We start from the raw sequence: 14860 nt of genomic DNA, 5'->3' as shown, positions 1-14860 counted from the left end.
GACATTAATAGGTAGAAAGTTAAAATTTTCACAAAATGCTATTGCCGTTATAACAAAATAAAAATTGAAAAGCAATTTTAAAGCGCCATCTATTGACAAATAGCTGTTGCTGATCATAGAAGAGAAAGGTTCGAGTCAACAAAAGTTTTAACGCTCACCGCTAGATGCCTTTACTTACACGCATAAGACGTAGTTTTATATCTTGCCGTTAGATGACGCTATATTTTTATTAGGTTTAGGTTCCTTACAAAATATTAATTCTTGTACGGAATCCTTCATGTACGAGTCCGACTCGCACTTGACCAATTTTTACAATATTCTCTGTGATAAAGAACGACCTTATCATTTTTATTGCAGGTTTCTTGTTAGAATTTAGCAGTTTTCTCCTCCACTTTCGATATATGTACCTTCGAGTCCACTATATTCAAGTGAAAAGCCATTGTCTAGTCAAGCGCGCTCCGTGCTCCATCTTAGGCTGCATCAGCACTTGTTAGCAGGTCTGATTGCAGCCAAGCGCTAGTCTATAAATTGTAAAAAGAAGACAATGGAAATATAGTTATGTTTATGAGTAAAACAACAGCATTATATAAAACAGTTTAATTTAAAAATAACATCTCTATCTACAGTTGAAATATGTTATTTAAACAACTACACAATATTATATTTAAGTTTGTAGTTTATGGATGGCTTAAGTTTGTTAACACGGTTTAAGTAGATTCTTAATACCAGTACTTTAAAGCAGTAAAGTATTATATTTCAGTTACAAATTACTTTTATTTTATTTCATAATTTTTAAGTATAAAAACTGTTTTACCCAGTTAATAGCATAGATCCATCAAAAATATAAATTTATAAAAAAACTCCGCTAAGTTACTTAATAATATTAATTATTATCAAAGTAGTACCACATTAGAGTATATTGTACTTGTTACATAACCACTAAAAAGGTTCGAGATCTTTTATAAGGGTGATTTAAACAAACATAATTTCTTAACTCTAGAGTTTCAGTAATTTCGAATTCGATTACTTAGTAAATATAATTTGTAAGAAAATATTAAATGCTGTTAACTGGGAAATAGTATTACTGTTTAAATAGCACCTATAAGAACATTTTTAAATAGTATAATGTACATATTACAATATATTTATTTACAAACTACTTTGTGTCATTAAAATCATTATATTCAATATGTTTTAGTCTTCAGTTCTTTTCATATTATTTTGTTTTTAGCTAGGTAGTAATTATTTAATTACTTTGTGTATATTTGAATGATAGACCTGTTGTAGTAAAATACAAGCACTAAAATATTTGTATGAATAACCCTATTTTGTAAAGGAACCTTGTAAGACTTTGTTATTTCTTATCTTATTGTTTAAATTTATTATTTATATCTAACTTGTAAACAAGTTATAATATTACACTTTAAAGAAGTGTAAAGTTAAGTGTATTACTTATAAGAGATTTTTTGGTTTTTAATACCTATACAGAAACTCATTTAAAAATGCTTAATGTTAACCTGTCTTTTTTGAATACACCGGTAGGGTTACGGTAACGACTCGCTAATGAGTACCCAGCTTATGGATAGGTTGAGTCATTCAGTTACGGCAAGTCTTTCAGTTTGCTTAGCTAATATTACATAGGCAAGATAAACTTCAGTATATTTTGGACTATTACATAATTAGAAAAGACACGACGCCTCATTTCGACTCTTCGCCAATATGCCTTCAGCCTAAGTATAGTCCGTACAAAATGACTTCTCACGCGTCATTTTAACTCTGTGGGTCAACTGTCATGTCAAAAGTACGATTCACCTTTAAAATAAGGACTAAAGTCGTACTTTTGACGTGAAATTTGACACGTAAAGGTAAAATGGCGCGTGATAAGTAATTTTTTACGCATTACACAATATATTACTTAGTGATAATGTAAAAATTGTCACAGGTGGATATTAGACTAATTTTACGGATTCCGTTATGCTGTTCTGTCATATTGAAATATTACAATTTTGTGCTTTGATGTAGGTACTCGTACAGAGTTTTGAGCTCTTCTAATCTTTACATTATCTACAATAATAAATAGATTTTCTATACATTTTCACGGGAATCTGATGACTGTGGTGCCGATAGCTTCGTCGCCGCAAGCGTGCGCGAGCGCTGACTCGAAGTCTTGAGGAAGGAATACCTTTGAAAAGAAAAAAACAGATCACAGAATAGGCCACGCATTTTCTTTCCTGTACTCTGTTTCGCTCACTCATATGATACAATATTACATTACAGTCCAGGCCTGAAATAAAGCGATTACTGGCCGAGTTTTTTTGGAAGGCTGGGGCGAAGCCGAGGACTTCTCAAGTGATTTGATACTCAACTAAACAAGGTTGGTAAACGTTATTTCGGTCGAGACTTGTATAGAACTTTTCTTCCATTTGTGAGGGAACAATAAAAAATTTATTGAAGAAACGTTTTAATTCATATGAAAATGTATATTAGGTACATCTACATGCAAAAAATTAATAGTAAAAATAAGTAAAAAAAGCAAAAAAAGAGTAGGTAAAAAAAAGCACTAAAAAAATAAGAGTAAAATCATTAAAAATATTCAAAAATAATAAATTAATGATAAAAAAATATTTATTAAAAAGATAAATAATAATGATAAAAAATATATTAAAAAAAAGATATAATACCTAAAGAATAAAGACCTTCGTCCAGCTGCAGTAGACGTCTATCGGTTGATGATGATGATGATGATGATGATGATATACTTAGTGACCATAGACCATTTACTAGTGGCGCTCCCAGAGCAAGTTTTTTATATTTCTTGTCGGGCCATACAAAGGATTTCGTAGAACAACTCACTTTGTCCAACACCGGTGACAGCTGGCCGGACTCCACCAACTGCCGCAGCGCCTCGAGGCCGGGCCGCAAGTGGTGCCTGTCTTCCAGCCAGTCGGTGTGAGAGCCGCACCCGACCAGCCACTGGATTTGGATGTACCAAGAGTAAATCAAAAATTAATATTGTAAATTAAAGTTTAATGGGTGATTCAAAACCCATCTTACTTTTACAAAATCTATCTATTTATTATTTATATACAAATTGAGACAGTTGTCTGTTGGTTTGTCCTTCAACCACGTCTCAACGGAGCAATGTATCGACGTGATTTTTATATGGATACAGGTAAAGACCTGGAGAGTGACATAGGCTACTTCTTTTCCCGAAAAATAAAAGAGTTCCTAATGAATTTTTGAAAACCTAAATCCACGCGAATGAAGTCGCAGGCATCAGCTAGTTACATATAAATAACTAGCGGCACCCCGACAGCTTTTTACACACTTACCCTACAAATTCTTATCGTGTAGAAGGAAGCGGCGAATAAGATCCAGAAGGGCGTCGGGAGACGGTCCGTGATGAGGGACTTCGGTCGCAGCTCCACCATGGCTTTACGAGGTGCCGTGGCTCTGGAAAATATTCATTAATCAATAGAATAGAATAGAATAGAATAATGTTTGTTCTAGGTATCATGTACATGGTATAGGCAATATCGTCTTGTACAGCAGTGCAACACCTCGAACAAGCAGGCCACTCAGCTTGTGTTGAGATGTTCGGAAAAAAAAACACCAACTGAGTTGGTACAGTAGCTACGGGTAACTTTAGAAAGGTGTGTAGCGTTGTGAGTCGATGATTCAATGGAATGAATGGTAAAAAAACCGGCCAAGTGCGAGTCAGGCTCGCGCAATGAGGGTCCCGTACTACAGTCGTATTTTTTCGACATTTTGCACGATAATTCAAAAACTATGATGCATAAAAATAAATAAAAATCTGTTTTAGAATATACAGGTGAAGACCTTTCACATGATACCCCACTTGATATAGTTATCTCACTTCGAAAGTTGAAAATACCAATTATTAGTTCATGACCACAATTTAATTTTTTTTGTGATCTAACCCTAAATTCACGGTTTTCAGATTTTTCCCCAAATGTCAGCTATAAGATCTACCTACCTTCCAAATTTCATGATTCTAGGTCAACGGGAAGTACCCTGTAGGTTTCTTGACAGACAGACGGACACACAGACAGACAGACAGACAACAAAGTGATCCTATAAGGGTTCCGTTTTTCCTTTTGAGGTACGGAACCCTAAAAATTATTAAAAAAACGCAATCCCTGCTGTAAATTGTTTAATAACATCTAATACCACTTAATTACTCAATAAAATATATATTTACGTAAATCGTATATCCTAAAACCCTTTTTTAAAGCACTATTATACCAATCTTACCTACCTCTAGGTACTTATTTTATTTTAGTAATTATTTACTAGTTTTATAATGCTTCCTTTGTACTCAGATTATGTGAGCTCAATATAAAATAGAGAAGCAGGAACTGGATCATTGACTCATTCACATGACGCAACTGAACCACATACATCACTATTATCTTAAATATGGTATCATTATTTCACGATTTGACATTAGCTAATGTCAAAACGTGTTGTTTAATTAAAAATTCGACTATAGATGATAGCAGAAGGAGAGGGAGAGGGAGGGGTGGAGAGGGAGTGAAAGAGCAAAAACTTACTTGAGTAACGTGTTGGGGCCGGGCAGCGGGAAGGGCGGCGCGCCCGCGCCCGCGCAGCACAGCGCGCAGTCCCAGGGCCCGGCGCGGCTCGCGTACTGCTCCAGCTGCAGCCACGACGGCGCCGCCAGCGAGTTGCTGCCGTCCGTGTCGATGAACTCGTGCCCACCTGACATTACATAATCTATACGTAAAGCCTGCACTCTGTGCATTATATAAAATCTATATATAGAGCCTCGTGCCAGTGTCTTGTGAGTTAGTTGTGGGCTCTTCTCACACGTAGGCACGTTTGGAACCCTCGTAGCTTTTCTTCTTCGACTTAGCGTTTTCCGCCTAGGTGGGATCCGCTTTCCTACATTTTGCTGCCTATTTTCACCCATCTTAAGCATCCGATTTACGCAATCTCGCTCGCAGGCTCTCAAGTCTGCATTCACGACGTCCAGCCAGTGCTATTTCATTACATCATTATCTTCATCATCATCATCATGATCAACCCATCACCGGCTCACTACAGAGCGCGGGTCTCCTCTCAGAGTAAGAAGGGTTTTGGCCATAGTTTATCACGCTGGCCATGTGTGGATTGGTAGACTTCACATACCTTTGAGAACATTATGGAGAACTCTCAGGCATGCAGGTTTCCTCACGATGTTTTCCTTCACCGTTAAAGCAAGTGATATTTAATTAATTAAAACGCACATAATTTAGGAAAGTTAGAGGTGCGTGCCCGGGATCGAACCCCCGACCTCCGATTAGAAGGCGGACGTCCTAACCACTAGGCTATCACTGCTTACTAGCTTACATCATTATCTTACAAATTAACAATTTAGCCTTGTTTTAAAGCTCAAATAAAGAGTAATAGCAGAAAGACGTGCAATTATTGACGTACCCAAGTTCTTGAGCGAATGATGCGTTTTCCCGGGCGCCGCGACCGTCAGCCTGGCGCCCCAGTAGCTCAGCAGCTGCACCAGTGCACAGCCTTCTCCGCTGCCCGCGCCGATCACACATACGCTAAATAAAATTAACTATTTTGATTATGGTGAACTTTTTTAGGCGGTCCAGTGTAGTCTCTATTAATCAGATCTTTGTCAGCTCTGGCACAGACTACGGTCTATTTGGGCTGCAAATTGCAAACACCAGTCTCGGTTTTTAGGGTTCCGTACCTCAAAAGAAAAACGGAACCCTTATAGGATCACTTTGTTGTCTGTCTGTCTGTCTGTCTGTCAGTCAAGAAACCTACAGGGTACTTCCCGTTGACCTAGAATCATGAAATTTGGCAGGTAGGTAGATCTTATAGCTGACATTTGGAGAAAAATCTGATAACCGTGAATTAAGGGTTAGATCACAAAAAAATTAAATTGTGGTCATGAACTAATAATTAGTATTTTCAACTTTCGAAGGGAGTTACTATATCAAGTGGGTTATCATATGAAAGGTCTTCACCTGTACATTCTAAAACAGATTTTTATTTATTTTTATGCATCATAGTTTTTGAATTATCGTGCAAAATGTCGAAAAAAATACGACTGTAGTACGGAACCCTCATTGCGCGAGCCTGACTCGCACTTGGCCGGTTTTTAAAGAATATTAGCCATATTAAATGACTAATATTCCCCTTTCCTCTCCAATTAAGCGTCAGGCTTGTGCTAGTAGGTACGACAATAGTGCAACGGGCGGGATTTGAACCGTCGACCTTTCGGTTTTCAGTCCACTCCTATACCGGTTGAGCTATTGAGGCTCGAAATCGAAAATATTATTCGACACCTGCAAGGAAAAACATCGTAACTCACTTTTTAGCGATTTTCAGTTACAATCATATTCATAGTGAACAAAAAATGCTCTTTTTATAGCTCACCCTTGTATCTAAATAACGTCTCGTTGCGAGTTTAGCCAGTGGAGAAAGATTGTAAGTCATCATCCATTGAAAATTATAAAATGGTAAATTGGTAAATCAAGCTCTTTGTCAATGTCCACATTTCAGCGCCATAAGTGAAGACGGGAAGGGCACACTCATTAAAGACTTTGTAGTAAAATAAAGTGAATAGAGTATGTATGTAAATTGATAAGAAAATCTTACCGTTTTCCTTTACAATTATTCAAGTTGTAACGTATTTTGTGTATGGCCGCCAATGCCAGGGTCCCCGCCCACGGCAGTGAAGCCGCAGTATCGGCCGCTAGGTGGCGCGGTCGTTTGCTAACTCGCGTACTGCAAAAATGAAACCCTACCCTACTATAGTCATACTATTTAATTTTCGTCTAATAGCTAAGTTTTTTGGGCTACGAAGTTACTACAATCTAAGAATCGAAATAAAAACTGCCGAATTCAAATTTCATGGCTGTAACTCATTTCGTCTACAGACAGAGACTGACAGACTTATCACCATTATCTTACAAATCCAACAACCGACCATCAAAAAGTGTAATTTAATACCTATTTTGAATAAATTATTTGACTTTGACTAACAAGCTCTCTTAAACGAAAGGACCTATTTTGGATCTCCAAAGTCGGTCACCCATCCCGTAAACGATTTTGGTCAACGTTGTTTAACAATCGCAATAGAATAGAATAGAATATGTTATTATTCAAGTGAAGTTTTACAAGTGCTTTTGAATCGTCAACTAGTTTAATTTACCACTGGTTCGGAATGCTGTTCCAATCCATTGATATGCTTTGTTACAACTAGGCCACAAGCTGCTTTCTATGGGAACAGAACTCTAAAAACTATAAAAAGATGGTTACCTCCTAATAGCAAGTAACTCGTTCGCCGCCCCTCCACTCCACTCGCTCACGCAGCCCCACACTTCGTCCCCCATCTCGAGATCACTCACACCCGCTCCGACGTCTAGAACCACCCCTGGGTGAACAAATAATGGTACTGATTGGTACTGTGCACACCTAAATTTTAGAGTATTCGCATCCTCTTCTTACTAATGCATTTAGAAAAGGACAGAAACCTCGTGACTTTAGCTGCCAGTCGCGAGCCTATTGTTTAAATTTGTAGCGTGCTCTAAAATTTAGAGTCTTGTATAATGTAAAATTTAGTTTAGCAATATTAAAAATAAAAAGATGCAGATAGTCTAAATTTAGTTTAGAGGAAGACAAGAGAATCGGCGCCAATAAGACAATAAGAACAATTAACAATAATTGATTTGAACTTTTAGTATGTTGACATTTTATTCATTACTGTTGTTTTATATTTTGCTTGTGTAAAGTCTATGTATAACTTATATTTTAATTTATTTAAATAAACACCAGTTACAATGGTAAAATGGCTCATCAGACATTATTTCAACCTATTGTGCCTGCATTTTATTGAATAAATAACAGTATACTCCGTCCCAACACTCTTACCTTATCTGTGAGTCTACAGGGTTGCTCTATCTAGACGTCTCCGTCCACAAACCCTGTAGGATGTGGTTTGGTAATTGAGAGATTTGGTTTCGTACCTAAATTTTGTACAGTGAAATTACTTACCACCAATATTTATAATTCCAATCAAAAATTTTTGTTATCGTTAGATGGAAGCCTTGTTTGACGCCTGAAGTTTGGGCATCCAGTAATATATCTCTGAAGCAGACTAACCAGCGAACCCTCTCCCAACAGTAACGGGAGAGCTAGTGACGAGCGAGCGCAGCGCAGACGCGCGGCCGCGCAGCACCCCGCGGTCCGCGCCCGACACGCTGAACGCTTGCACGCGAATGAGCACCTCGCCTGCCCCCGCTCCTATCGAGAATAATACACATTTTATACTGTTGAAGTATCAAATTCAAATGCTACATATTTTCTGGCCAAATAACTGATATCCGGCAAAATGTATGCCAAGAGATTCAAGATACAGGCTCCCTAGTTTGGGACTCAGGGCTAATCACAAGGCGGGCTAGATTGAAATCCTATTAGAGGCCGTCGTCGTTAAAGTAGCCTCTTCGAACTTGGAGACACTAAATCCTATCTCAATATAATTGATCTGTCATGGCAAGGTACCAATGCTAACTATATGAACTAACATTATGAGGTTCGTTACCAGGAGACACAGCGTCCTCAACGAGTATGACAGTCTGGTCGATCTGCGTGTGCAGCGCTCTGGCGTGAGGGCCGCTGGGCGCGCGGCTGCCGGCGCGGAAGCCGATCACCAGCCCCGCGCTGCCGCCAAACGCAGCACCGCACAGAAAGATGATTAGACTTCGACGCCACACTGAATTAAAATAATACAACACAATTTAGAATTCAAACTATCGTGATCTTATTTTAGGGCCCTTCACAATACTTGTGGAGCGACGTCGCTTCGTGAAATTCTACAACACATAACGCATCGTGGGAATACACATTGAAAGCACATGAGATGTTACGTCGTTCATGCGATGCGACGTTGCACTATCGAAGAACCTTATTTTTATTTAAGCCTGTTTGGGGTCCTTATCATACACTGGTAGGTGCGACGCTTCCCGAACGTCCGAATAAAGGCAGATCTACGCGACCGTGACGCATCCAGTGACACGTGTTAGTTGGGAGGCGCCACTTGTGCACTGTTGTGAAATGTTTGAGGTGAGCGACAAATCCACTACCAACAACCGACCTATTAAGTATGTAGGCTCGTCAGCACCAGAAGTATGTTATTATTATCGAGATTGAAGACTAAACCACTAAAAGTAACCTTAAGTAATGGTTAACCAGATACGTCAGGATTACAACCTTTAGATTAACCGAGCCTTCGTGGGCATACTAACATTATTCTTGCACACTACGAGAGATATCACAGACTACCCTCAACTATTAACCTACCGTCAATAATGAGTCATGATAACAATGTCTCTTATGAGACTAGACATCGCTAACTAACACTAGCTAAGTCCCTACCTAGCGACCGGCTCCAACCATCCCCATACCGGCCCCAGACCAACCAGCTAACCTAGCACACCACACTTAGTTCAATTAACTTCAACTACAACAATCACGTTTGTCTAATACAAATTGGAACGATACAAGAAGGACTTACCAGATAAACAGCTATTCAACACACACTATACCATCATTCACACAATCACGTCACTTTCCACAACCTAGTACTGAACCTTTAACAACTGAAACCACATTAGGTCACAACAACAATGATAATAATAAAACCTACAGTACGATACACATAGTATCCACTGAGAAGTGCCCTCGGCAAGAGCCACACGAATAATAATCTCCTCGTACCGCCGCATTCACTTTTATTGTCTCAAAATGACGGTGGGGCGACTACGTAATGTTCAATGAGCAAAGTGTTTAGGTACGGACAGACGTGCTCAAAAAAAGCGTGCTTTTATGCTAGCTTAATGTTAGCATGCTCATGCAACTGTTCACATTTGCCAGCAATAAGCATGCTTAAATAAACTGTAGAGTTATATGTTGTATGTTGTACTGAGTACATGCTAATAAGCAAACCCTGTTCAGACGCGCTCGGAGCACGCCCCCTTCTACCCGCGCCTCAGGTAGCATGCTCGAAAATCAAACGTCGGTTGATTTTTGAGCATGCTCGAAATAAGCATGCTCATTACATGACACACGTGCTACTAATGAGCACTTGCTCAATAAAAGCATGCTTTCGTGCTAGTAATGAGCACGTCTGTCCGTACCTTTTACAATTAAAATGGCAGCGCGCCTGCAAGTATTTATGAATCAGAACACAAATGACTCATTCTTTATTTTGGTTGTACCTACTTACAGAATCCTACTTTATGAGATTATCCTATTTTGTTTTGACACCAACTTATTGATTCTTACCATGGTCTTTGAGAAGCGTGACAAGTTCCTGGTACAGTATCATGGGCGAGAGAGGCGGAGCCCCCTCTTGGATGCGTCGCGCCGTTTCTTGCGCCCAGGCCACGGCGCGAGCCCTGCCCTCCGTCACCAACTCATTGTGCCACATCTCTCGGAAAGTCTCACGGAGCTGAAAGATTGTGCTTATTCAGCTAAAAGTAATAGTTGAAGAGCTGGCGAACAAAACTTGACCATAGATAGTGAATAGTGAAAATAGCCTCAAAGAGTGCATTTTCAAACAAAACTGGATTAGTCCACTACTAAAGATCTTAAAAATGTAATGTTAGTCTCAGTTTTTTTTCCACAAAATTTAATTTCATCCATATTCACAATCATTACTATGAAATCGCACAGTGTGCTCGAACGCATAGTGTGGATTACACCAATCAGATTATCGAAAATTGACGTGACAAAACAATCTAATCGGTGGAACCACACACTGTGTGTTCAAGCGCACTGTGAGACCTCATAGTAATGATTGTGAATACGGGGGATAGTCTTGATTTGACTCAAATTTAAATATAAAAAATATGTCTTGATTAAATAAATGAGTAGGTTCCATTAAAAAACTTTCTGACCAACAGAGTTGTTCATATATGGAATAAATTGGCCAAGGATGTGATTATGTCAAGCTGTGTTAACCAGTTCAAGATTGGACAAACATTTGGAAAACTTTTTTTTTTTTCTTTTTTTTTTTTTCTTTAAAAAGAATATTAGCCATGTTAAATGACTAATATTCCCCTTTCCTCTCCAACTAAGCGTCAGGCTTGTGCTAGGAGTAGGTACGACAATAGTGCAACGGGCGGGGTTTGAACCGTCGACCTTTCGGTTTTCAGTCCATTCCTTTACCGGTTGAGCTATTGAGGCTGTAATACTTATAAATAATAATAATAATAATTCACTCTAATAAGTTTTATAACTCAGACAAAAGCCAAAGAAAACTTTTGTATGCATTATTCTGGTAGATTTGCCCTTGGCCTTAAGGTTCAATAGTGCTTAAAAAAAAGGAATTTTTAGTTTAAAATTCTGTTTCTTATCTCTCTCACTCTCTTTCCTTACCCGTGCAATGGCATCACCAGTCTGTTCGAAAACATTATAAAATCGGTTTTTGCTAGTGTTGGCTGCGACAATGGCTGCATCCTGAAAACATTAATAATTGCAAAACTTATATCAGTTAGAAATAAGCATTCACATATCTACTGATAAATATTTAAATGCGGAATTCTTGTTTTTTAACTAAACAATCATAATAGTGTTGATAACTTAATACATAGAACTGTTTAAAAGCTGTGCAAGAACTATACTACAACTTACCAACTTATTACTTTACTAGCTTATGCTCACGACTTTGTCCGCGTGGACTACACCAATTTGAAACCCATATTTCACCCCCTTAGGGGTTGAATTTTCAAAAATCCTTTCTTAGTCCAGTAGTTTGAGCTGTGCGTTGATAGATCAGTCAGTCAGTTAGTCAGTCGCCTTTTCATTTTATATATTTAGATTATTTAAGCATAATTTTCAATGGATATGGTTTATTTAGTTCCTATGATAAAAAATACAATTTTTGAGTCATAGTAGAAAACTAGTACATAGTACATAATAATAATAACAATCTATAGATGTCCAATGTAGCGAAAATAAGCATACAATATGGTTAAATAACATTATTGTTATGTAATTTCAGTGCCAAACTATAATTAGGATAATCACACCTTCATAACATATATGCAAATATAAACAATACATACTTAAACTATTTATAATTTAAACAAACAGACATTAGGTAGGAGGGAAACACTAACATAGGTACCACGATAACAAGAGACAACAAGTTACTCACATGTAATGCCTCTATTTTCTCCCCTGCTCTTAATTTAAATTCATCCATTACAAGACACTAGAAGGGCAGCTGGTTCGGCCTAAACCAAATGCACGGTTACTGCATACCCAAACTCAATCAAAATTTAACCTTTGGCCACAATCCATCCGAAATATTTTAGTCTCAAAATAGAACGTCATTGCTACTGCAGCCACATCGAATTAAAGTAACATTATAAATATGGTATAAAATTAAAACAGTGGTTGAAATTTGGATGTCATTTATCACAGAATCATACGAAAATTTCAAATAAATTACCTACAACTTTTATTAGCCAAAGCAAAACATAACCCTTTCGTATTTGACAGTGACAGCTGTGACATGCCAGCTGATTTTGACTTTGACAAATAGTTTTTTTTTTTTTTTTTTGTTCTGGCTTTACACAGATTAGCCAATGTCAGGTTTGTTATTTATTAAAGTTTAAAGTTAAGGAAACTAGACAAATAGTTTTGAGGTGGCACTACCAAAAGCCACTAAGCAAGAAACAACAACAACAACAAATAGTTTTGACACTTGGCAACTTTCTTTTGACATCTCGCGAGCGTTCAACAATCTAAAATAGCGACTATCATATCAATGGAGGTGGGTAACATTGGTTCAAACAACGCTGGTTCTATTGAAAGCCAACAACAATTTGGCTTTATGAATAAAGTGAGAAAAACTGCGGATGTATAAAGTCCGGATGTATTGCGCTGGAACTATATCTCACTAACATCGAAATGACGTCATTTTGACGCCAAATACGGACTGGCAGACTTTACACACCCTTGGGGACATTATGGAGAAATCTCAGACATGCAGGTTTCTTCACTTTGTTTTCCTTCACCGTTAAAGTGATATTCAATTTTCAGTGTTCCGTACCTCAAAAGGAAAAAAGGAACCCATAAAGGATCACTAAATGTCGATGTCTGTCTGTTTGTCATGTACCTGTCGACTGTCAAGGAAAGGGAATCAAAACCTACGGGGTACTTCCCGTTGACCTAGAACAGACCTTAGACTTTTCGCTTGTTCCCACTATATGAAAATTAACCATTAAAACCTTATCTTCGAAAATTTGGAAAAAAATACAGAAAATAGTTCTTAACTAAGGCATAGATTGCAATATAAGAAAAGAAATAAGTCTGTGATTTTAATGTAAGTAAATCTCTCAATATTGTGCATACAAACTTATTCATCGTGCGGAACACTCTCCACGGTAGTTCAACTCGCACTTGTCCGGTTTTGTTTTTGTATAATAACTACCAATCAATCGATTATAGGCACGCATAGCGGTACCTACCTATATACGTAGCAGAGATGCCTATAGTCAGGGCCGGTCCTAGGGCGGTGCGAGCGGTGCGACCGCACCGGGCGCCTTCAAGGGGGGGGCGCTAAAATGAACCAAAACGTGAAACAAAAGACGCTCGACCGAAGTCGCGCACACGCACGAACAAAATTGCGGGGGAGCGGGCCGCGGGGTGAACTTTCGGCCGTCACTTGTTTCACTAGGCAGGCACTGTTGTCTATTGAATTGTCAATTCAAACGCGCGCGAGTTTATCATCAATACTTATAATAAAACTGTAACAGGTCAAATTCTGTACATTGAAGATATTTCAATACTTATAATAAAACTGTAACAGGTCAAATTCTGTACATTGAAGATATTTTGAAAAATTTTTTTCGAGGGCACTCTATAATCAATACTAAACACAAAACTGTAATTTTTTTCATTTTTGTCTGTCTGTCTGTCTGTCTGTCTATCTGTCTGTCTGTCTGTCTGTCTGTCTGTCTGTCTGTATCACGGCCGCGCATCACGCTGAAACTACTGAATGGATTCCAATGAAATTTGGTACGATTTGAGGTCATACTATGAGGAAGAATATAGGATACTTTTTATCCCGAAATTCAGCATGGTTCCCGTAGGAGAGGGGATGAAAGTTAAAATGTATACTGAGTTGTAATTCATTAACGCGTAGTCCGATTTCATTCATTCTTTTTTTGTTAGAAAGGGGATATTTTAAAAATTGTTCCGTAAATATTTCAAGGTAATCGGTTTTTAACCGACTGTCAAAAAGGAGGAGGAATGTTCGTATGTACGAGTATGTTTCCTGATAACTGCGATTGAAGCAGTTTTACTGATTTTTTAATATGGCAGAAATAGGTTTGAAATAGAACGCTGCACGTTGTACAATACAGATTTGTATGACTTGGTGGATTATAGTGAATTAAGCTCGAGGTTACGTTAATAAAAAGTTAGGTACTATCTTAAGTAATGTTACTATGTTTAAAGTTTATCGTAATAGTCACCTATCTACCAAATATTTTGTTTTTCTAAGACTGATGGTTTTCTAATAAATACGAGGTACTCGCAATGACTGATTAATAATTGTTAAACTACGCGAGTTTAATATATATAGTCACACCTACTTAAATAATAAATATAAATATTTTTAATATTTTATTTCATTCTTATATTACTAACGAGACAACCCTATGCATTTTTGTCAATGTATGGAAGTTGTATAAAATTGTGTCCAAACATTGCCCCAACGATTTTACCTACTAAAACACTTCCTAAATTTAACATTGAAAATTGGGTTGTATTCTCTAGGGATTACAGTTAGATCTTGTCT

General features: G+C 37.8%; 1 protein-coding gene across 1 annotated transcript; it reads right to left on the bottom strand.

Moving 5' to 3' along the window:
- Positions 1 to 582: 582 nt before the first annotated feature.
- LOC117983439 (reticulon-4-interacting protein 1, mitochondrial-like) lies at positions 583 to 12568 on the bottom strand. Its single transcript, XM_034969990.2, has 12 exons — positions 12209 to 12568; positions 11428 to 11508; positions 10333 to 10498; positions 8591 to 8761; positions 8152 to 8292; positions 7309 to 7423; positions 6646 to 6774; positions 5458 to 5579; positions 4575 to 4740; positions 3333 to 3453; positions 2854 to 2973; positions 583 to 2182 (listed from the first exon to the last, which is right to left on the bottom strand). Exons 1-12 carry the CDS (start codon positions 12254 to 12256, stop codon positions 2096 to 2098), a joined length of 1467 nt encoding a protein of 488 aa, XP_034825881.1. The 5' UTR covers positions 12257 to 12568; the 3' UTR covers positions 583 to 2095.
- Positions 12569 to 14860: the final 2292 nt, after the last annotated feature.

The sequence above is a fragment of the Maniola hyperantus genome, chromosome 7, assembly GCF_902806685.2.
Source record: "Maniola hyperantus chromosome 7, iAphHyp1.2, whole genome shotgun sequence".
NCBI lineage: Eukaryota > Metazoa > Arthropoda > Insecta > Lepidoptera > Nymphalidae > Maniola > Maniola hyperantus.
Note: the sequence above shows the minus strand (reverse complement) of the source record. Positions and strands in the feature narration are given on the sequence as shown.